The 23,497-nt window shown below is 36.3% G+C and overlaps 1 protein-coding gene across 15 annotated transcripts in view; it reads left to right on the top strand.

The window, feature by feature from the left end:
• Positions 1–23,497, top strand: part of KLHL13 (kelch like family member 13) — a 90,230-nt gene that overhangs the window by 49,475 nt on the left and 17,258 nt on the right. For all 15 annotated transcript variants that reach the window (XM_074914817.1, XM_074914808.1, XM_074914816.1 and 12 more), the window contains 3 exons: positions 13,821–13,962; positions 15,877–16,009; positions 16,158–16,354. In XM_074914817.1, coding sequence (XP_074770918.1) covers positions 13,821–13,962; positions 15,877–16,009; positions 16,158–16,354 — 472 coding nt within the window. The remainder of the gene's footprint in view (positions 1–13,820; positions 13,963–15,876; positions 16,010–16,157; positions 16,355–23,497) is intronic.

The following is a 23,497-nucleotide window of genomic DNA, read 5'->3' as shown; positions in this document are numbered from 1 at the left end:
ACTTTTAAGCTTGTATTGTCTTCTTGCAGATAGGTTTTTGCTTCGGCTACTGTAGGGAGGATATGCTGTAACAAATAGGTATTTACAGATCCTCTAAACATCGTCTTTTTCGGTTGTTGCTGAAATTGCTTTGAGAAGCAGTGGAGCTGAAACAATACAACACTGTATGCGTGGTCACTATTGTTCTCAGTCAGAAAGGCTGGGGTTTAAGGAGCTAACCTGGCTGTGTAGAACCAATGCTGTGCATGTTCCAATTTAAGGTTAATTTTCATGGAAGTGGTTCATCTTTTTCACTCACTGGATGCATCAAATGTGCTTAAGGTTACCAGAAGATAAGCTATTTCCAATAAATTGCTACTTATTCTGAGTTTTTAAAAAACATGACTAAATACAAAGATAAAAAAAAAGAGTTGTGAGGCTTTTGAACCTATTTCAGGGAAACTGTCCTTAGCGTTCTATGTTATGCCTTTGGTTTTTAAACTGTAGTACTTATTAAATGCAAGAAGAATCAGAAGCAGGCTAGTCTGATCTATCTGCTGCTGAAACTGAGCATTTCTTTTGTGTGTTGCCTTTAAATTGCTAATCTAGCTCTGTGTATGCTCTGGCTTTTATGATGGGGATCATGTAGGTGATTATCTCACTGTGTTGAATGTATGTGAACAGGTTTAGGGATCATGCTTAACTATATGATGCTAACCTTATCTAGAGCATGAGAAATATGTGATCAGCAGCCTTAATCATCTTTTTATGAGTCAGTGTGTCCCGGTGTTTATGGAGATGTTTCTTCACTGGCACACAGTCCTGACACTAGCAGGACTCTTAAATGTAAGGTTAAATTATTCATATACTTTATTATAAAGAATGAGAAACATTACAAAATGGCACCTATTTGATTAGGCAGTGTATATCAACTGATAAAAACAACCTTGTAATTTAGGTTGACCAATAAAATAGGTGATGGTATTCATTATCTTCATTGCAGAGATTACAGTAAATTTGCTGATGTTTTACAATCTGATGTTTTTCACATTCATATTAATAAGTTTTCTTTCATAAGTAGTACTCTGCACAGTGGCAAAAAGCTTATGTTTTGAGTAAAAGATTCAGTAATAAGTGGCATGTGAAATGGAACATATATTGATGTAAAATAAATGACCATAAAACTTTGATTCACAGATGAACACTGCTGTAGCTGTTATTTTGAATGTAGACTATACAAGGGTAATTGAGCTTTTAATCCCTTTAATACTTGACATATTAATCTTACAAAATAGGTTTGTAGTATAATTTGTAATGTAGAGAGGTCTTAAAGGTGAATGGGGTTTTTTGTACTTAAAATTCCAGCTTTTCAGGTTTTTCAGGTAAAGTTGACCTTAACTTTAAAAGCTTCATCCTGCTTATGATTCAGAAGCAACTTATCCAGAGGTTAAACTGATTGTCAGGACACACAGATTTTATTAGTAGGTTTTTTTTTGTCTGTCTACCCAATACCTGAAGTCTGCTTTGTTTCCTTGTATTAAAATGCTAAGACTGGTGATTACGAGTATGTTTGGCTTCTTGAATGAAGCAGGCATCTACATACGAAGTACCACTGTAAAACACTTTACTGCAGGCTGCTCAGCTGGGGCTGTTTAGTCGTTGAAAAGTTTGTGGCAGTTCCCAAGGTCCAAGGGAATGAGTATAAAGAGCTTGTCCCAGAGCATTCTCTGCTGTGAGAAACTTGTGGCCGGGTAAAATAGGAAGTAAAGGACTGGCTGAAGTTGAGCTGATGACTTTGTAGGTGAGGGTGTGGTTCTGTTACAGCTGGTTTTGCTGGGTGTGGTACCACTTTCCTCTCAATGGGAAGGAGCAGCAGTGAATTGCTGCCTCTTAGCTAGTGGTTTTGTTTACCACCAGTTATTTTTTAGGGATATTTTCAGAATATCCCATCTGCAAGAGGTAATTTTTCATGTTACATGGAAGGTGAAGGGTCCCTCTGAAGGGGAGTGCAGACATCCTCTGGCTTCTGGTGGAACTGGTCGATGGAGAGGTCCAGTGACATTGCACAGGGAAAACTAGATAGTGTTCGAATTGGAGCACTGATGTGTGATCAATATATGTAGGTGTAACACAGCCTGGCTTAGTGCATGAGTTAGGAATGTGCAAGTATGTGTGCATGCACATGCCTTTGTCAAGCTGCTTTACATTTTCTTTCATGAAAACTTACGGTGTTGGGTTTAGAATATGAATCCCTTTTGTCAAAATGAGTATGAAAGCTGTTACAGCAAGTTTATGCTCCGCTAGTGAAATCATATTAATATTTGCGATTATGTTGACTATGTGGGGGCAGACCTGGGTGATTTAATACATTATGTGGGCAGGTGAGCAGTTTCAGCAAGTGCATCAGAGGAGAGGACAAAATGAATAATACTGCCTTGGAAAAGTGGTATTCTTTGGCATCGTAGCTATTGATGGCCACATGATTAAAAACAAAAAAACCCCCAGTGACTAACATAAGCAGAAGAATCGAAGCACTGCTTCAGAGAGAGTGAGGAACAGTTCAGAATTTGGTTGTATAGAACAGCTTTGAAGTGTAAAGGAATAAACATACCAATGATTGTTCATGTCTCATACATGAACTAAGAGGAGAATTCTTTCTTATTCACACTAGCAACATCATTCATATTTTTTCCAAAGTTGTGCATGTCTTCCGTTAACATGAACAGATGAAATGTTTGTGGAGATTAAAGTACTGTGGTGGACATCTACAAAGTATGCAATAATGGAAAAATACTACTTTCAAAAATACTGTGATAAAGGATTATCCTATAAGTGTATGTCATGTGAGAGTGAGTTAGCTGTTTCTGTAAAGCTAAATGTTCAGTTAAATGTTTTTAGTCTCCAACATGTCATGTTTAAAAAGAACAAAATTTTAAAAATTCTTAATGCAGAATAATCTGCTTGTAAAGTTAGTGCCTTCTATCCTTTTACATGGAATAGTGTGTTGATACTTTAAATGAAACTATCCTTTTCATGTGTGTTCATAAATAACTGACTAAGGAGAAATAAACAAATGTGATATTCCAAATGTATTGCTATCAAAGGGTTTGCAACACACTCTGTATATCCTGACTCATGTAGTTGTGAAATTTTTCTGATAGGAAATGCTTTGTGGTAATGGAAATGCAGAAAAGTAGAATAAATTCTTAATACTCTGGAGTAATCAGCATTAGTTTTAGCTGCTTATATAGGCTATATAGTTAATGCTTTTGTGTCTTATTTAAAATCTCTGATTTGCTCTACAATGAGCTCTTTGAATTTATGCTATACAGTGATACATACTTAAATGAGAAAAGGTGTGTATACTTAATTCATCACACCATCTGTATTAGTTCTCTTCTGTGAGAGCACCCTGTATGTGTCTACTGTCTTCATTGGTCATTTCTAGTAAATAAAGGCTTTTGTTGGGCTCTTGAGCATTTGACAGACTGCATGGTATTCACACCAAAACAGACTTGCCTGTCTTTGGCAACATTTCCATTTTAAGTAATTACTTCCTAGATATTTCCAGTTTCAACATGTAGAAAATTAACGTGCAGGTCACCCCCAAAGTAATCTGACCATCCATGCAAACAGATGAATTGAGTGGGTGGGGAATAGAAGGGGCTTATGTATTATAAATAGAAGACTGCTTTTAATCCCTGCAATTTTGTATGTAGAGTTCTCACTCGGTGTTGTTGATTTTACTTTTGCTTTTAAAATAATAGGCACTTCAGTAGCTTGTTCTGTTTAAATAGTGACATTTCATTGCAGTAATAAACTGGCAAAAACGAGGGAAAAAATCGAAACCTGGCTGTCATGAAGTTTCTCAGTGCTAGGGTTTTTTCTAGGCAGCCCTTTATAGGTGATGCTGTGGTTTACAGGTCCTCAAAATTACGTTCTCCTCCTTATGTAGCATGATATTGCAGTATTGACATTATGCTGTGGCATGCTAAAGCATCTTTATTGAATTGTCTTGAATATGTTACTCAGCCTATTCTGTCAGAATGTCAGTTCTGCCAGTTTGTCATTTTTGCCATTATTTCCTTGTTATTGTGGAAAATTCTTGTTGTGCAATCACTTTCTACCCACTGGCTTTTTCTAGTGTTATGCAGTATTTTCTGTTGAAGCTTGGATGGGGATACCTATGGATTTTCATAAAGTACTTGGTGAATATTGGTGTTTTAAAATAAGTCACTTGTTCTAAATGGTAATAGTGGGAATTGTAGTGTAATAATGTGTAGCTATAACATTAAAGTAGAAGCGCACATCTATATTATTGCTGTAATATTTTGTCCTGCAGCGACTGAGATTGTTGCAATATCTAAGTTGCAGAAATGTATTTTTTCATGGGATGGACAAATCGCCCACACCTGTGACCTGACATGTTTAGATTTAAACTCTTTATTATGTAGGGGAAAAATGATTTGAAGTAATTAATGCCCCCCTACATTCTCCCCAGGAGACTGTAATAAAGGAATGCTAAAACAACTGTGAGAAATGACAAAGCAAGAGGAATGGTAGAACAAGACCTAGGCAGCAGAAAGAGCAGGAGTTAATTACCAAACCCTAAAGTCAGAATCTCGTTTCCTTCCTTTGCTGGCTTTTAAGCTATCAAAATTATTCTGTGTGCTACATGGGGGGGTGGGGGGGAGGACAACACTCTGGAAAGGACAGGAGGTTCCTAAGTCTGTTACAGGAATACAGTGGAATATATATTCTATGACCAAATCTTGAACGTGCAGGTGTCACCTGAGACATATATAGATTTTTGTCTTTAAGGAACCATTCTGCAAATTTAACAATTTCTATATGTATGAAAAGTAACTTTAAAGACACATGAGGTAAAACTGTAATTTGCTGGTGCGTGCAAAATATTTTTAAGTGCTCTGTAATGCATAGGAAGTACTAAGCTGCCTAGCAAAAATTATTACTTGCCTTTTGAAAAGACCAAATATGAAGGTTAGGGAATAGGATGTACAGTGCCAGTCCAGCCTAAACTGTGAAACCTCTGAGTGACTGTTGTATTTTACCTTTTTGCTCGTCAAGGAAATAAAGTAGTTCTGGTTCTGTAGAAGGAATACAAATCATGTGTATTTGCTTAGCTTTTTCTGTTTTTAATAGTAGGAATCCATAGACGAACACCAACTTTGGCAAAAAGTCATTAGAGAACCGTTTCTAATTTAGCATCATTAAACAATCTGAGTCTGCAAATTTAAACTACAAATGGCTCAATGAATGTAAACCCTTTGTCAAATAGATAAATGTGGATGTGATACTAAGGCTCCCAGAGAGACTAAATACTGTTAGGAACAAAAGCTTTATAGAAACGACTGAGCCAAATATTGCTTTGTTTCTGTGGAAAACAAATTTGAATTAACCAGCGGGCTGTAATTAAGCTGCAAACAGCTTGAGACCTCTGATAGTTTAGTTGTTTAAGAAGGAAATTTTGAGGAGAATGTTTTCTCTGTGTGTATCCTTGGGAAACCGTACCAAAACAGTTGATGGTGTTGTTCAGTCCCCTTCTGCTGGCTCTGTGGGACCTAATTTTGTTCTGGCTTTGGTCATAGTTTGGCCTTGCTAGGAAGTGATACAAAAAGGTTCAAGTGATGCTGGGAGTATCCTCACATCTGTGTTGTCCTTCTTTCCACCCAGGTCCACTGGCCTTTGGAACAGTGATTATGTGTTCAATCATTTGAGTGTTTCTAGTAGTAGTCATCATTCTGTTGACATCGTGGGCTTGCCTGGGCAGAAACTTTTTGTCAAGATGGTGATTGTGTGTTGAAGTCCAATGAGACATGACCAGATTAAAAAAACCCCCAAACATTAAAGGCTTAACATTTATGCACTAGTCTCCAAAACTTTGCTTCTCAAATAGCTTAAGCAGCTTACCTTGAGCCTGACCATGGTTGAAAAATGTTCAGTGTCCCTGTCCTTTGAGTCAGTTTGTGAGTGTTGTTCACCTCGTGGCCTTGCTACCTTTGGTGATTGTGCTTGCAGAGGTGCTCAGGCTACATTGCTTCAGGACTTATTTCCCCTTTAGTCACCTTCTTAAGCTGGTCACTGCAATGAGCATCTCATGCTGTAACTGTGTCTGAACAGCGGTTAAATCTGGCAAGCTACCTGCCTCTGCTTGCTGCTCATCAACATGTGTACAGAAATGGTATTTGTCCTTCTCTGATTTGGGGGGCTTGGAAGGCTTGTATCTTGCTCTCTTGCTGCCCTTGGCCAGAGCCTTGTGAAAGCAAAATGCTACTTCTCACTGGTTTTCTCTGTTCCTACAGAACCCTCTTAGTTTAGAGGAAAGGTGAAAAATGGATATAGGAACACCATTTGTTTTATAACTTAAGAAACAGTAAGCTTTATTTTATGCTTTTCTCCTGAAGTAGAGATTTAGAAGAGCTCAGTATCAAGTTACTAAACAAATATTTAGATGTTCTGCTGCTACTGCTGTCTTTCTAATCTATAAACAAGGTTAGGTGTAAAAAGTGAGACATTCAAATATAAACATCAGAGCATTGCCCAAGGTGAGCAGTTAAAATGCAGTGTTAAATCACTTGAGGTAAAGGTTTGCAAACTTCTGGCTCCTTTCATGAGAACAGCATTTTAAAGAAATGCAGTAACCTGATAAATGCAAAGTGTTTCTAGTTATGTTATCAGCCTCTAGTTCATCTGTTAAAAATACAGCCTTTAAACTGGTAAAAACAGTGACATCTGAAGCTGATAGCATGGGGCTATCAGCCATAATAAAGGAAAAAAATGCATGATTCCTAGTGCTGTTCTCATGTTCATCCTACTTTCAGATCTATAGCAGCAGTCTCTGTCAGTACCTGTATGCCCCCAAAGCAAGAACTGAAGTTTGCTAAACATGTTGATTAATCTGTTAAGAGGAGTGGAGTTAACTTTCTCTGTCAACCTGTTGGAACAAAAATGACCTTCTGGTTTTATTTTTTCTTCTAGCTGGAATCATATGTCTATTTTCAAATGTAAAGTTGCATTTCCTATAGAAAATTTTGTTGTATTTTTGTAATAAAAAATTGAGAAACTCTAAAAATGTCTAGTTTTACTGAGTCATGGATACCACAAGGAGTTGTTAGAAACTCCTGATAAAAAATAGTAATAAAAAGATGAGATGTTATTTTAGGGAATACTAGGGAATTCTAGGATTTTGCTAGAAAAAAAGGATTTTTTGAAATTGTATGGGTAGAGATATAGAATGGAAGAAATACCATGATTGTGTAACTTGTTCATCTGCATGATATTAATATTTTAATTTCTTAATAGAAGCATTATAAGATTTTTCTTTCATACAGTGCTGCCATATCGGTTATGCTTATTGAGCTCCTAGGTGGCCATGTAATTTGTTGGGGAATTCCTAAATTCATTACTCACAAAGCTGGAACATCTGTTCATAATAGGAAGACAGTAAGTTAGTCAATACTTAAATTATTTTTTGGCAGACTAAGCATACTAAAATACTTGTTGGCAGATTATGCATACAAAATAAAGAATTACTCTATATCTAAGCGTAAATGAAAGTTTCACTGTATTTCACTGGCCTTTTCATTAAGAGGTTCATCAACAAAATACATGTATAGCCACAAAAATAGGATGGCCCTGTAATATACCAGATTTTTTTGATAGATCATAAAATAGTGAAGGTTTATCTTGTTGTAAGAATATCTTAATATAAAATTGAAATCTGGTTCTTTGTTTGCTCATAAATACCAGAGCACTGGCACATGCCAGGAGTGATTGCTGAAGATGCCATTTACCAGTGACCAGAACACTTGGAGTCATGGTTCATTGAACAGTAATTTGACAGAGAAAATAAGATTATAATCCTTTCAAAAACAAGCTATTGAGCTTCACCAAATTAAGAATTCGCTGTCTGGCCAATATGGCTTTGGCAAGCTTTTACTGAGTTATGTAAAGACTGTGGGTTTTAAATAAATCAGAGAACATGCACTCTAAAATATCTGTAGCTGTAGGCTGATCTCCTTACTTTGTTTTCAAAGACTGCACACTATGCTCTGACAGTTTCAAATAGATCAATGGTTTACTGATATAAATGAACAAATCCCTGGTAATATTCATAGTTGCCTTGTTGCACGGGAGTGAGTTCAACTACTTCTGAAGAAAACATCATAACAGAATATTGTTTTAGTTCATTCCTGCCACTGAACTCTGTACAAAATGGCAGCTCCATAATATGACTGTTTTAGTTGAGAATAAAACTTGTCATAGTTTCTTCAGATCCTTGCTTATCATGGGTCACCTGGATGCCTCTGAACTGTTTTAACAGGTTAATATTTGCTAAGTGCTTTATAAAGCAGTTTGCCTCTGTGAATCATATTGTAACTCCATCCAGTTAAAAAATATTTCTTGGTGTTTACTGGAAAGTTCCAGTGCTTAAAGCATATTTTGGAGGAACGTACAAATAGCAATTATGGTAGAGATGGTGAGACACTGGCACAGGTTGCCCAGAGAAGCTGTGTCTGCCCCCTCCCTGGCAGGGTTCAAGGCCACATTGGCCGGGGCTTGGAGCAACCTGGGCTAGTGGAAGGTGCCCCTGCCCATGGCAGGGGATGTGGAACTAGGTGATCTTTAAGGTCCCTTCCAACACAAACCATTCCATGATTCTGTGTGGGCACCTGAGTTTGTCAATAAGCCTTCAGCTAAGGACTGAGTAAGGTTCAGAGTGTGAGTCAAACTACAGGGTCTTGCATCCCATCCTGGTCACAGGGTTAGTGGCTCTCCTGCTGTTTGCATATTTCAGTTTCACCTTTAAAGTCAGTTCAGAGGTTTCCATAATTCACTGCAAGTAATCTGTAGAGATTTGAGAAAAAAATTGGGAGCAGTAGTGGACAGAAGTCCTGTAAATACTTTGGTCAGTCTGTGTGTTTTCAAATTACTTTTTTAGTATTCTCCTAGAATACTAAGCTCCTTAATGTTTGAGCCAGTCTAGATATTTACTTGTGCTACTTCTTTATGTGCCAGGGCTAGCAATTAACCCTAGAAACTCATGAAGACCTATTGAGATGATTTCCAATCTTTTTTTCATTAACAGAAGTTAAACATTCTTGTTGTTACCCCACCATACTTCGTCCTATGTTGTGACAAGATTTAGAGGGTTATATACCTGTTAGTATTTAAAAGCCACGGAACTTGTATCATTCAAATCCATGAAATATTAAATAATAATACTGGATTTTTCCAATCTGAACTCTATTTTCTCCACTAGGGTGATGTTTAGCTATGGTTTTCCTCTGCCTGTGATACAAAAAAACCCTTAAAACCCAAACAAACTAAAATCTCCAAAATCAGACCCCAAAAAGTCACTGTAGCTTCCTGCTAGCTTTGCAAGACTGTTGAACTATTGTTGCATTCTTTTTTGTATAGCTCAAGTTTGTCTTAAGGTGGTCTTTCTAGTTCTAAAGTAATTACTAATTGTACAGATTGTTAAAGAGGGTGTTCAGGTACCTTTTAGTAGGTGAACAAGATTTAAAAAATTATCTGTAGAGAGAAAACAAATGGAAGAGAATCTAGTGGGCAGTCATCTACAGAAAGAAAACTTACATCTTTTTTTGTAACGGTAACAAGCCAAGAAATCTATCTTCATTGAAAATTGTCAGGAAGTTAGGAAATAAAGATATATCATTAATCTCCATGTAACGCACACTCCATATTTCATCAATATAAAAATACCACTTGGAAGTACCTGGAGGATTAACTTGGAGTCATGAGAAAAGCACGTTTATAGCTGGGGAAAAAAATATGCTGTACTTGAAAGAATCAACATAAGGTTAGAAAGAAAATTCTGACTGACAGCTTATTCTGTGATAGCAACTAATTAACCTCCGGTGCCTTTCTCTGAACTGTGAGCCACTGCTTCCAGAGGCTGCAGAAAGAGTAAGGCAGTTCCTCTGCCTTGCGATTGCAGTGTTAATATTCATTTCACATTAAACTCCAGCATTCTCTTGTTCTTAATGCTATAATGTTCAACACACACACACACCCCGACCGAGTGTATGCATCAAAAGTGGTGTTATCATCCATATTTAGAGCAGCTTGTGAATTATCGCTACATATTATTGTAGTTTTAGCTGTCTCCTCCAACTTTTTTTTAAACTCTGCTTAAAAACGCTACTTCTGCACTTCTTGTTTAATGATTTCTATTGATCAGAACAGTAAAATTAATTAGAAAATGAATTAGCTTTCTTCTTTGGTAGTATGCTTAATTGTGATGTACTGTACTTAAAGTTAAAAAAAAAATCGATATGTTTACATTCATTATTATCTAATTATAGTGCTCAGCAGACCTGTGTTAATGAATGTAAATAACGCCTTTGGTAAGTGTCCAAACAAGACAGATGTATGTACTGTGTTTTTGCTGGGAATTTGGTGGGATATAAAGCTTGTTACCCGTCTGTTCTGGGTGTGAATGGCAGAGTTATTTCTGAATATTCCCTTTACAGCCCCCCAGACAAAAGTTACATTCTGAATGTTTAAAACTTCTTTGCAGAGCACTTCTAAATCACTCTCGTTGTATATGATATAGTGCTTGGGTTTTGCTGTTTCTTTGTGTAATGCTATGAAAACAGTGCGTAGAAGCTGTTGCCATTTTTACTTTGTCTTAGAAAGACATCTTTCTCTTGTTACGTGAAGATAAATGCTGAAACTGGTGCAAAACCAATGACAAACTCATAACTTCTGGTTGCTCCAGGAGTGCTCTTTCCCTCTTGGTGAATGCCACAAGGCTCTGGGATTCAGGGATCAGCGTGCAGTTGCCAGGTCTTGTTGCTGACTTGAATTGTAACTTTTGTCAAAACAACTCCTGAATGTCACTTCCTGCATGATGGGAGAGGTACTCTGCCTTCCTACATACACTGTTAAGCTGTAGGTAAAAAAAGGTGGTGGATTTAAAAACAAAAGAAAAAAAAAAGAAAAAAAGAAACAACCCTCCAAACACAACCATATTTTTTAAAAAAATTGTCATAGTTGCTTAGATATAAAGCAAAAACCAGTATACAAATAATATCTAGTTATATTTATGTTTATTCTCGTGGAGTCGTACATAGCCAAGTTATTGCTTGAGACTAGAACAGTAACATAAACAGTTTATTTTCTTGTGGATTTTCATAATGTTTTTATAATTTTTATAAGGTTTGGCATTTTTAATATGATTCACATATGCAAGTTCCTGCACATACATAACGGCAAATGTAGAGGAGAAATAGTGAAAATCTTTTCTGCGGAAGAGCAGCAAGTTGTGAGCTGTTGTGCTTGTATGTGTGATATAGGTATTGGACAACTGTCCATTATGTATTGAAAATCAGGTAGGAGAAATAACTGCTTATAGCCACACATGGCACGTTGAATACTTTTAAGTATTGCATTGAATATATTGAAATGTATTGTATCCTCTGTACTGGGTATGCAGTTGTAACAAGGGATCTTGTGCTATAGAGGACCTCTTAGGACAAAGCTTGGGAAGTTGTATGTAAGATAGCCTGTTCAGGAAAATGCTTACAGTATCACTGCCATTCATGGAATAAATGAATCACGGTCAAGGTCTTTGCCTTCATTTGTAAAACTTATGAAGTATGCTGACTGTAGAGAAATAAGGTAGCATGGTGTATGTGGCAAACATGGTAAAAAGCCCACTCCAAACAGCCAAGAATGTTGGTTTACTTGTATGTTTCTTTTCCTAATGATTTTAACTGATGTTTACATCTTCTATTTTCTTTAGAGTTTAGAGAAAGTAATTTAAAAGCATCTTTGTAAAATGGCTATCTGATCTGACATTTCAGGAAGACCTTTCAAGAGCAAGTAGAGAGATTCATACGAGTTGAGTCTGCAGTTCCTTTCCAGTCATACTTACAAGTTCTACCCACATCATTTTACATTTGTTCTTAGAAAGACGTGTACAAATTTAGAGACTGGGTGTTCTTTGAAATTTGTGTTAGATTTTCCTTGATGTGTTTGTATTAAAACTAAATCGCACTAAATAAACCCAAACCTAAAACACCCCAGAAGAAGGTGAATAAAACTGGTTTATGTCATGAGCTAGCAACTACTTTGGTCCTGTGTAACATTGCTGGATGCCAAAGATAGTTTGGAGAGCACTTTTCGAATGTACACCCTGTAAAACTTTATTTAAATTACACTCTGGATTTGTTTTATGAACTAGAGATAATTCTGGTTCAAAAATGACACAAATCTTGCATGCTGCAGTACATCCGCATTTAATTTTTTCAGATGTCTGAGTATTGGGTTGCTACCTTAGAAGCCAAAGCTGTTTAGATGTACTGTTGTTCCTACAATCTGTTGTTATGTCTGTGTGCATAAAATCTCATGGTTTCAAACCCATGTATGCTGTTGAATGGTGAATTGGTTTTGAATATGTTTTCATAGCTGACCTTCTGTGCCCATGGGTTTGAACAAAGCACCTCAGTGCTGTCTGAGTAATGTGTGAGTTTCAGAAACTGCTCTACATAGTCTATGTGCCAAAGAAGGTGGGGGTAATTTTTTTTTTTTAAAAAAAAGAAACAAAACTTTTTTTTTTTACAAGAATTTTATGAAAATTATTTTTCATCCACAAACTCCAAATTTGTCTTTACATAGTGATCGCAGTCAAAACTGGGGGAGGGTGAAATGGGGTGGTGGAGTTTAGGCACGTTCTGGTCACTCGAAGTAATTTCTGAAACTAGCTTGGAGGCCAGTGTTTTTACCTGCATGTTTAAAATTCGAAAAACTTCCTGTGTCTGAGATTAGCGGCAATTATGTCAGTGCTACGAATCTTTTTGTGAAGCATGGAGTCTTTATTAATAATGATGTCTTCATCTATGAATTAACAGCTTATGTTTGCTAATTAATATTACATATATATGCATTATAGTGCTATGCATGCTAATAGGTAGTACATTAGATCATGGAAATTACAGGAACTAGTTATTGTTAATATTTCTGGAGATGAAATTTATTTGCATTTTATAATAATTACAGGTTAGGGTAGTTGGAATCTCGTATGCATATCTCTCTATGTAAACTTAATTTACATCTCAAGATTAAAATGGAAGGCTAATAATACTTCAACAATTCTACCTAAAATTAGCCCTTCCTATCTAGATTTGGACAGTAATTGTTTGGAATCACAAACATAAGTATTGCCTTCACACTAACAAATCTTAAATTAAGATTATGAAGTGGTTGCCTGCAGTTGCAAAATACTGCATATGATGTCCTAAAGGAGTTGTTCTAGTTGTGAGTTTCTAAAGGTAGCTTATAGTTACAGCTTGAAACCCCACTATGTATATTTTCTATTATTAGTTCATACTTGAGCAAGATAGTGGAAGCCATAAGAATAAAATTACTGAACTTTAATATTACACTTAAGAGTTTTAGTCTCTCAGCTTTTCTTTGGCAATCTGGTAAAATAGTTGATTTTGAAAAAACTGGATTAAACCCCTGCAAGCATCCTACAATACTGGAAGCACATTTTGAAATAAGATAATGTGGAAGTGTCTTACTTGGAGAGGTGGGGGTGGAAGGAAAAGGAAAAATTCATTAGCTGAAAACAATTTTTTTTTTAAAGTTACGCTGTTTTAGGGGCTATTAACACTTCAGTCTTTTACATTAGCTGAAGGGGACCACTAAGGACTACTCTTGTCACCTGCTGATTTTGAACCTGTAGCCTCTATGCTGTTATGTTTCATCCCAGAAGACTCTCGTTTTAATACGCAAGAGCACTGAAAGAAAATGAGTTTGGTCTTAAGGTTTCTTTATTCTAATCTTCTTAGATCTCTGGTGGAAGAGGAGGATCCTCATATGAAAGTATCTCTTGGTAGCAGCGATATGGGCATCTCTGCCCATCTACAGTCTTCTAAGACAGGGACTACAAGATTTTTCACCAGCAATACTCACAGTTCTGTGGTATTACAGGTAATGAAAAATTTTTGTGTCATTGTTGATCTGTACTGAGAATTTTGGCTGCTCTAAGCAATGTCTCCACTCAATAATTCCTAAAAAGCCTCAGAAAACCCCCATGTTAGTGTGCTGTGCTGACAATGCCAACAAGCAAGCAGTATTTGTAATTTCCTGCAAGTTAAAGGTTTGACGTGTAGCAACAGCTTGGAGAAAAACCCTGGCCTTTTCTTCAGGTTGTATCCCTGTCCACTCTCAATTTTGAAGGGGTAATATCATATAAACTGTGAAATGACAGCTGTATCAAAGAAGCTCACTTGAATATAATAATGTAGTTATGTTAGGCAAACACTTGTACTGTCTCCTGTGTGAAAGCTGCCCTAGGGATGTGATGAGGGGAGCTCCATGCTCCTTCACATCCCTAAGGTGACAGAACCGTGCCAGGTTTGGTGTAACGCCTTGTGCTGGGTCTGACTATATGGTGCTACCATATGGTAGAACATTTCTTTAATGAATAAAAATGTTATGCTCTCTGAAGCCTTAAGAATTTAAAAGTAAAGTCATTTTATCTTCTAGTTTCTGCTGGAGCTTTTACATGCCATACAGAGTCAAGCTTGCATAGCTCTTAGGGTTTTCCAGTGCAGTCTTTCTCAGGAGTGCAGATGACTGTTGTATGATATGACTGCTTGGAGAACTGCCACTTATTTTTTTGATTTGCTGCCTAAATGAATTGCTTAAGTTTTGGGACAAAAATGTGATGGTGATTTTTTGCTGTTGTTGTTTTTTTGGGTTTTTTTAAATTCAGAAAAGCTAGTGATTCTTTTGTTTTAGTTTCTAAGGCTTGGGTGCCTGCGCATAGCTCTCCCTTGTTTGAACACTAGGCAAAGTGTTCAGCTTATTTCTTCCTCATTCAATTTTTTTTTTTTATTTTTCCAAAATTTGAGCAAATGGAGAACCGGTAGTCGTAAAGCCTTATTTGTAGGAACTACAGGCAAGTTCGGTCATTGAAATACATTAGTTTTATATAATCCTGTGTGTTGGCTTCTGATTTATTGGAGTTTATAGCTCATTTTTAAACTTGCACTATGTTCTTTTCTGTGTGCCATATTTGAATATTAATTTCTACTTACCTTTGCTGTTCTAAAAATACAGCCTTGCTTTAAGGTATCTTAAATTTTAAATTATATTTGGCTGATGCCAAGACTTCTCAAAGTGTTAAATCTATAAAGAAATATTTACCTTCTTGTTAGTACTAGAAAAATGCCAGACATGACTGGTTTTATGTTTGAGCTCCTATTCTGCAGTGTGTGAAGGAGGCGAGTATTCCACCCATCCTCCATTAGCCCCAACCAGGCATACCTTTAGAGGAAAATCTTACTCTAGGGTGCTGTTGTAGATGACTTTATTTCTTATTACATTTAGCCATTTTAAGTAATTCAGAAAAGATCAGATACATAATATGAGCTTATTTTGGAGCTTTTGCCATGTAAACTTTGGTAATAAATTTGATAATCATGGAACCAGGTGACAGATTTCCTTTCAGCTTGCAAAGCACTTAAACTGGTACAGAACAGAAATATATCTAGAATGCATATGTGTCCAGAAAGAGTAGGTCCAAAAAAAAGGTGTCAGTCCCTACTTGGAACTAATTTATTTAGTGAAATTAGTGGAATAAAGCTATTTTCTAAGGCCCAGGGTACTTTGCATTCTTCAACCATTTCTGGACAACAAAAATTATTCTGCTTGTTTTCCAGTGAGTAATTATCATTGAATACATTAGAGATAATGGCTGTAAAATGACAAAAGTATTTCTTAGAGACTTTTTGGAACTACAGTACATATGTACATAAAAGGAGGTATTTACATAAGGGAAATGAAAGAGATTCCTGCTCCCAAATCATATGGATGCTTCATGTTATGCTCTTCTTGCAGGGTTTTGACCAACTGCGAGTGGAAGGTTTGCTTTGTGATGTGACGCTTGTTCCAGGAGATGGTGATGAAGTGTTTCCTGTTCACAGAGCAATGATGGCTTCTGCAAGTGATTACTTCAAGGCTATGTTCACAGGTAGTGTTTTCCTTAAAGTAATGCATACTGCTGTCTCCAAATTGCCATCATTAGGACACTCAGACACGTTCAGTGTTTTGTTTGAATTATTGAATTATTTCAACCCAATAAAAATGATCATATAAACTTACCTACATGTCTTTTGTAGGAGGAATGAAGGAACAGGATTTAATGTGCATTAAGCTTCATGGTGTGAACAAAATAGGCCTAAAGAAGATCATTGATTTCATTTATACTGCAAAACTTTCCCTTAACATGGACAACCTTCAGGACACCCTGGAAGCTGCCAGTTTTTTGCAGATTTTACCTGTTTTGGACTTCTGTAAAGTGTTTCTTATCTCTGGGGTAAGACTTTCTATTTGTTTCGCATTTACAATGATTAAGGCCTTGGTGTGATTTTTTTTTTTTTTTTTTGGTATAAGAACAATGACTATGTAATAGTCAAAGTTACTTCTAAAAGCTGAACAAGTTTGCTTTGTAGTTTTCTTTTTTCTTAGTATTATGTACAGTGTGAGTTTGATATAAATTTTATCCCACAAGTGTATTGCAGTGATGATAGCACCAATAATATTCATAGTTCCCAGATTCCTTACTACATTTCTTAGTTCATGCCCTTAGACTCTGTATCCTTCCATAAGAAAGCTACTTGGTGAGTTAAACTGAAAAAATAATAGAAGAGTGATCTGCTGTTGCTGTCTGTCACTTTCTTGAAACCTTTTTGTTTTGAGGAATGAAGCCCACAATTGTAGTAAACATCAGAGACCATTACGTCATCTTTATAAACCAGTGAAGTTGGTCACAGTCCTTCAGAATAATACATTCTCTAAAGGAATTACTAGCCAGCGGTGTTACAGAAATGTTTGTTATATGAGAAGAGCAGCTATAACGATTTTATGTTGATTGCCATAGTTCGCACAACTAAAAATGACTTCGAATGCCTGCTAGGAAATATTTTTTCACAATCACCAAAATAAGTGCTTTTGTAAGGAGGGGACAGCCCCACATTAGCAACCCTCTCCTCTTCTACCAATAATGGTTAATTAAAACAATAATACTTATGGAGTACTTTTGTGCATTTGGAGCAAATAAAAAGTTTGCCCTGCGAGGCAGTGTACTGTAGTTCCAATGTGGTACAGTTGATTTATCATTTAGAGTTGCCCTACTGATTTTTATTTATCTCAGGTCCTGAACCTGCTCTTGGGGAAGGGGTAACTTTGATAACCTTTTTTTCCTCCTCCTTTCCTTCCATATTTCAGACTTGGTGTCCTGTTTTGTTTTGAGGCTGTGCTTTGGAGACGAATGCCACGCTCCCTTCAAGTTGAATGTCAAACAGTTGTGCAGTTCTCTGTGTATTGAAAGCAAACTTATTTTTCTGTAAAAGCAGGAAAGCTGTTAAAAGATTCAGCTTGTCAAGTGGTAACTGGCTTCTTGTGTAAGCCTTTTCCTAAGTTCTGTCTTCATGGGTGGGAAAAGGCATGTAAGGGAAGAGATGTGACATGAAAATTCTCCCATTTATCCAGCTCCAACCTCTCGTTAAAAGCATTGAATTTATACTCCTCTGTTTAATCTTACTGTTCATTAAGCAGAGCTCACGCACTTGATCAGTTTGGGGTGGGGGTTTCAGACATGTTATTTTTTGGACATCCTTTACTTAAATCTGAGATATCAGAGGTTTCAGGGTCTCAGTGTATGACTGCACTTATTCTAGTGTTACAGTCTACTCACTGCATGTATTTTGTATGCTTTAGTTATGTTCACTTTATTTCTATAGTTAAAACAGTGCAATCTCAGAATACAGGTACTGTTACCTGTTTTCTAACTGAAACACAGTATATAAGCCATGCCAACATAGGATGCATCAGTACTTTTCCTAGTTCTTGCCCTGCTGTCTTGTATTAATGTAACTCCTTGTCTTGCCAGCAATAAGGAACAGCTACTTTGTGGGGCTGCCGAACGAGAGCTGTAAGAGCTGTGCTGTCAAAGCAGTTCTACCTAGAGAGACACTGGCATTATTTTGAAGTTACCTGGAGGTTTTCTGACGTTAATATTAATTGCTTATATCTCAAACTAGAAATCTCACTTTACCTGTGACAGGGAAACTGATGTGTTCTACATGAATTATAGTATTATTTGGAATTCAGCTTTCTGGTAATCTGTAATGAGAAATAAAGAAGCAGGGATTCCCATTGTTCTTCAGAATACAGGCTCAGAAATGTGACCTCCCCAGTGAAGACATGTACTGGGGTTTAGGCAAACAAGAGGACTCTGAGCTGCTAATAGCAGCTATCTGTTTCAGAAGAAAAGTGTTAGATGCATTTAGGCTCTATAATGCTACTGTTTTGCTTTTAATTTTGCCATATTTTCTAATTGGCCAGTTCTCTGAAAATCTTGTGGTAATGCTTCATTAATCTTGTACACTTAAATCCTACACAACCTATTTTATGTTGCTCAGGGCTTTTTTTACCTTCAGAATGATGCAGTCTGCCTCTGTGGGGTTGATGTTCCAGCTTGGAATAAGGCCTTGGTGTTCTTTTGAATCGGGGATTTGGGGCTGCCTCCCTCTGATGTTGCCCTTTCTACTTTCTGGATAGGGCAGCTGTTTGCTTATTTTGCTTTTTTGGGGAAACTGCTTCTTTCTGTCTTAGATTGTGTTATTTGGAAGAAATTTTTCATTGTTTAAAATGCTTAAATTCTTGTTTTCTGAAGGTTCCTTCATTGACAGTGTTGTCTCAGTCACTGTGTTGGTTGAAGCAAGGATCATCTTGTTTGAGACTACATTTGGAAAGAATCAGGAAGATGTATTAATTTTCTTAATTTTATTGATTCTCTTTTCTGAAATACTTGCGTTTATACCGGTGTCTAAGGGAACATAATCTTATTCATTGTGTAACTGTACAGGAAGTACAAAACTAAGTTTGTGCTGTTAGCCTAGTTATTCTCAACATCCTTGTGTAAAGAATTTTTGAATTAACTTACTTCTGAATTTGTTGGAGCAGGAACAAGACTTGATGGGGATATGGGTTGAGTTTTTTTGCTTTAATTACCATATCTTAGCTTTACAAAGGTTACTCCCCGTTACACTAGTTTCACTCTGTTATTGAAGGAGCATCTCTGTAATTTAAATTAGTTTTCTGAGCAAGTCTTGAGCTTCTTTCTATTGAAATTAGCTGAGAGCAGCATCTGAAAGCTGATGTAACCATTCCCAGACAAATACTTAATTGTCTCTGAATTGTCTAGGGAGTTCATTATTGAAGAGATTATGGAAGTGAGTTTATGTAAAGCATAATGTAATTGTATTACTTCATAAGAGGGTATTGGAAATATTTACAAAAAACATAAGCTTAAGATAACAGCTTAATTTGTGTAAAAAAAATAGTGAGATCTTAAAAGAATGGTGTATGTTGTAGCTGTCTTACAAGTGTTCTTTTATTTGTTTTGCATTTACACTCCTCCTGTCAAGTAGCCCATTACTCTGATAATCTTTGTTCTGCAGCCAAACAAACTCCCAGAGAAACACTGGAATAATTCCTAAGATATTTTTAGTCTTAATTTTAGTATTAGTTTTAAATATTTATATGATACACTAGGTCTACTCCCAGGTTCACATTTAAATGAGCCATAATGTAATTAAAATTAATAAAAATGCCATGGAAATGTTTTCAGAGTAGGGAGTGCTAGAGAGCACCCAATGCTGGTTTTGCAAAAGTAGCAGCAGTGTACAAAATTGAGAAAGATGAGAAACCTATCCAAGTAAAATACAGCACTTGGGAAAATCGCAGTGTAATGGGGAAGGGGATGTTATACTGTGATTAAAGAAAACGTTCCAAAACACTGAAAATTAATGTCTTGGCTGTACCTTTCATATAGCTGCATAAGAATATTTTATTCCTTCTATAATTGCACTTTACACTTTCATAACAACTAGAAAATTGTCAGATATTGAGGTCTCAATATTTGGAAGTCTGTCTCATCACAAGACCTTGGTTAACTGAGGATGGAGCAAGATAAGTCTCAGTTTTGTGGGAGCTTGGGGTCTAACACTGGGGCCAGCTCTGCCAGCCACCAGAAATCCACCTTTTCTAATTTGGGGGTATGATTGATTTTTGTTTCCTGACCTGGTCAAATTTCTGTGCTGTTATTTCTGGACTTCTATATATGGGAGCCCACAGAAAAATCAAGACTTTCAGGGGAATGTAAGCTCTTTTAAACTTAGACTCTTTGAAACACCATGTTAAGTGCTTCCATGTCTTAACAGTCATTAAAACAAAAGAAAGTTCGATGCCTAAATATTTTCTGGTACTGAGCTTGAGGACTTGATTTCCTGTGCATATTATTTCTCCTGAGTTTTTCTCCAGCATTCTCATACTTGCAATCGTTTTGTTCTGTGTCCAGTTTTCTAGTGTTTTATAGTCAATTAAGTTTTTACCAGAACTTGGGAAATGATTGCTTCAAAAGTTCAAAGAATTAAGTCAACTGTTTTCTCAAGAAAGTACTTTGGCTTTTGCATTTGATTTTTCAGGTTGTAACAATACTGTGTTGTGCTTGACCAACTTTTTCTGAAAAGCTTTTTAGTATTGTCTGCAACTTCTGCTTTGTAATGAGCACTTACAATGAGTAATGTGAATGAGCAGCTCTGTGCAGTAGTCAAAGCCCAAGTAAAATAGGGTTTATTTTAAATTCTTGACTTCTTAAGAAGTTGCTTAGCTGCTTGACCAGTTATGGCTTTTGGCTGGTTCTGTGTACGTCTACTAGTTACTGGATTCACCGGACAGCCAGTCTCATTTTTTTGTCTGGTATTTCCATTCCTCCTATTAGCTTCAGTGGGATTTCCAGATGTAGCAGTCCCTTCTGTTGATGAACTCCTGATGGACTGGCTTCATAGAGAACGATTTCCACAACTCTCATAAGTACCATAGCTTAAGTCAAACTGTTATTTAGAAAGTCAACACTTGAGTAACATAAGTGCTTAAGTGTTTAAATAGCATTATTGTACTTGTAACACTGTCCAATTTTTAATATTAAAGTGGAGTTGACTGTTGCATTTCATTCTGTTGAAGGATTACTTTTTGTCTCAGGACTGAAGAATCTCTAGAGTATATATTTTTATAACTGTGAAATCTTTGCAATATAATTTAGCCTGGTTCTTTTATTGTTGTCTTAAAGAACAGTAAAATGGGTGATAGTGCTTTTGCCAAGGAAAGTAACCTGTAAGAAAACATTTAATATGGTACACTGACTTGAGGTGAGGGGTGGAATTTGTTAGTGAGCCAAAGTGCACCATTTCATAAGCATAATGGGGAGTACTGACAATCATAGTATAAAAAAACCAGTCCTGAGTGCAGTACGATTCCAGTAGATTAATTAAGGAAGTAAAGGGTAAATTTTCTGAGAACTAGAGGGTGACTGGAAACTTCTCATGTCATATTCATCAGTCACTAACAGTGTGTAAAGTGTCAATGCATTTTTCAAATATAAATATACCAGGAATATATTCAATTGCATAGATTTACAGTATAACATAGTTATGATAATGTATCAGCTGGACACATGCTGGGTACTTGATAACTGGCATGTATTCTGCAGTAGCTCTAAATACTTCATTGCAACCTGAATACCACGTACCAATGGTACGTAATCAGTACATTTTTTTTACTTTGATCTTTTAAGTATGCCTTTTCTGTATGCAATATCTTTCTGATTGCTTATCTTGAAGTGGAGAAATTGCTGCATCTCTGTAGTTTGATGCCAGTAAATGTATTCCAAAGTAGTTTTTAAATACAATACCTGTATTGCAAGAGTTAAGATTTGTGGTATACTGCCAGCTGTTTAAGGGGTGATTTTTCCATTGTTTTAGTTTTATTATACAGCTTGAAAGACATTTTAGAAGTAAGAATGTCCTGTTTCATTTACTTAATTTGAGGTATGCTGATACTTCTATTTTGAGTTCACTTGTGTAAATTTAAAATCCTAAAAGGAAATGTGGAGAAATTAGCTTGATACTCAACAGTCAAAAGAAGAAAAAATGTTTCTTAAGTATCATAGGTTTATATCAAAATATAATCACATCAGGTAGCAATAGACCTATAGAACTGTGTGATCTGACTTCTAATGCAAAAATTATTTTCATGTGTATTGCACAGATTTTTTTAATGACAGAATGCTTGACAGTTTGCCACACATTCATCTTCTAGATAGAACCTGATTACAGGGTTAGTGTTCCTGGAGATGAAGAGTAAGATTTGGAACATTTGACTGTACCAAGGTGTTTCAGGAGGTGTGAATGAAGACTTTTGATGACTGCCGATCTTAACTCTAGGGCAAGTTACATCGGTTTATAGTGAATTAAAAAAATCCATTCCCATACTCATTAGACTTTTGAGTTGTCTAGGATTAAAGGGCAATGATCAGATTGAATTATACAGTATTAAAATCTTGTAATCTCTGTCGTGACCAGAAGGTCATTTGAAGGTTTTTGTATTCTTAGGCTGCAATCAGGTCATAGTCCTCAATCTTTATAATCTTTTTAAAAATAACCATGAGATTTGGAAGCTTAAATTCTTTTGACATTACAAATGTAATGAGAATCACAAAGTTGTGGAGTTTGTTGACACTGAGTAGGACTGACATGCATAGAAACCAGAAAGCATGTGTAAATGAAGCTTGGATTAGAATAATGACTGAACTCAAAAAGGCTGGAATTCTCAGCAAGAAGTGTTTGAAAACTGACTCGTTTTGCGCATATGCCATAGAGATTGCTGAAATGAATTGGCTGGGTCCACTGGCGACCCACTTTAAGTTATGTACTGTCCCTCCCATCTCTCTTCCTCTCTCTGCCTTGGATCCCAAGTGAATTCAGAAATTTAGGAGCTGAAGATGTAAGAAAGGTAGATGCAGCAACTAAAAAATTAAATTAAGGTATGAACCATGCTGCTAAAGCATTTCATGGGCTGGGTATTTCTAGGGGTAATCCTCCTTGGTTTGTTATTTAAAAAAGCCCAAAACCACAATGATATACTACATAATACACTGTCCTTGTCTTATTTTTGACATGTACTTAATTTTGAACATATTCTGTAAGAGCACCACGTTGATTTACTAAAGATCCAATTTTGTTTGTTTCCGGGGAATGTATTCATGGGAGTGAACACTGTAAATTGTCTAATTTGTGCCATTGGAGAGGTAGCTGTGCCATTCTCTTTGGCTGCATTATGACAATACAATTTTAATAATATTAGAAAATGTCTAATGGTGAGACTTATGTTGACATTATTCTCTGTAACCGTGGGCTGATCACCTCTCCCTTAATTGTACTTTCCACATGTCTTACAAAAATGTTTGCAGAACTTTTCAAAGATGAAGTGTTGTATAATTGCTATGTATCATCATTCTATAATGTTTTCGACATAATTAATATATGCCATCTGCTTGTTACTTGTCTCATTCCTTCAAAATAAGGAATACATTGGGTCTCCCCTTGCACTCATGAAT

The sequence above is a fragment of the Athene noctua genome, chromosome 11 (assembly GCF_965140245.1).
Source record: "Athene noctua chromosome 11, bAthNoc1.hap1.1, whole genome shotgun sequence".
In the NCBI taxonomy this organism is placed as follows: domain Eukaryota; kingdom Metazoa; phylum Chordata; class Aves; order Strigiformes; family Strigidae; genus Athene; species Athene noctua.
The sequence above is the reverse complement of the archived record's forward strand: the minus strand, read 5'-3'. Positions and strand labels throughout refer to the sequence as shown.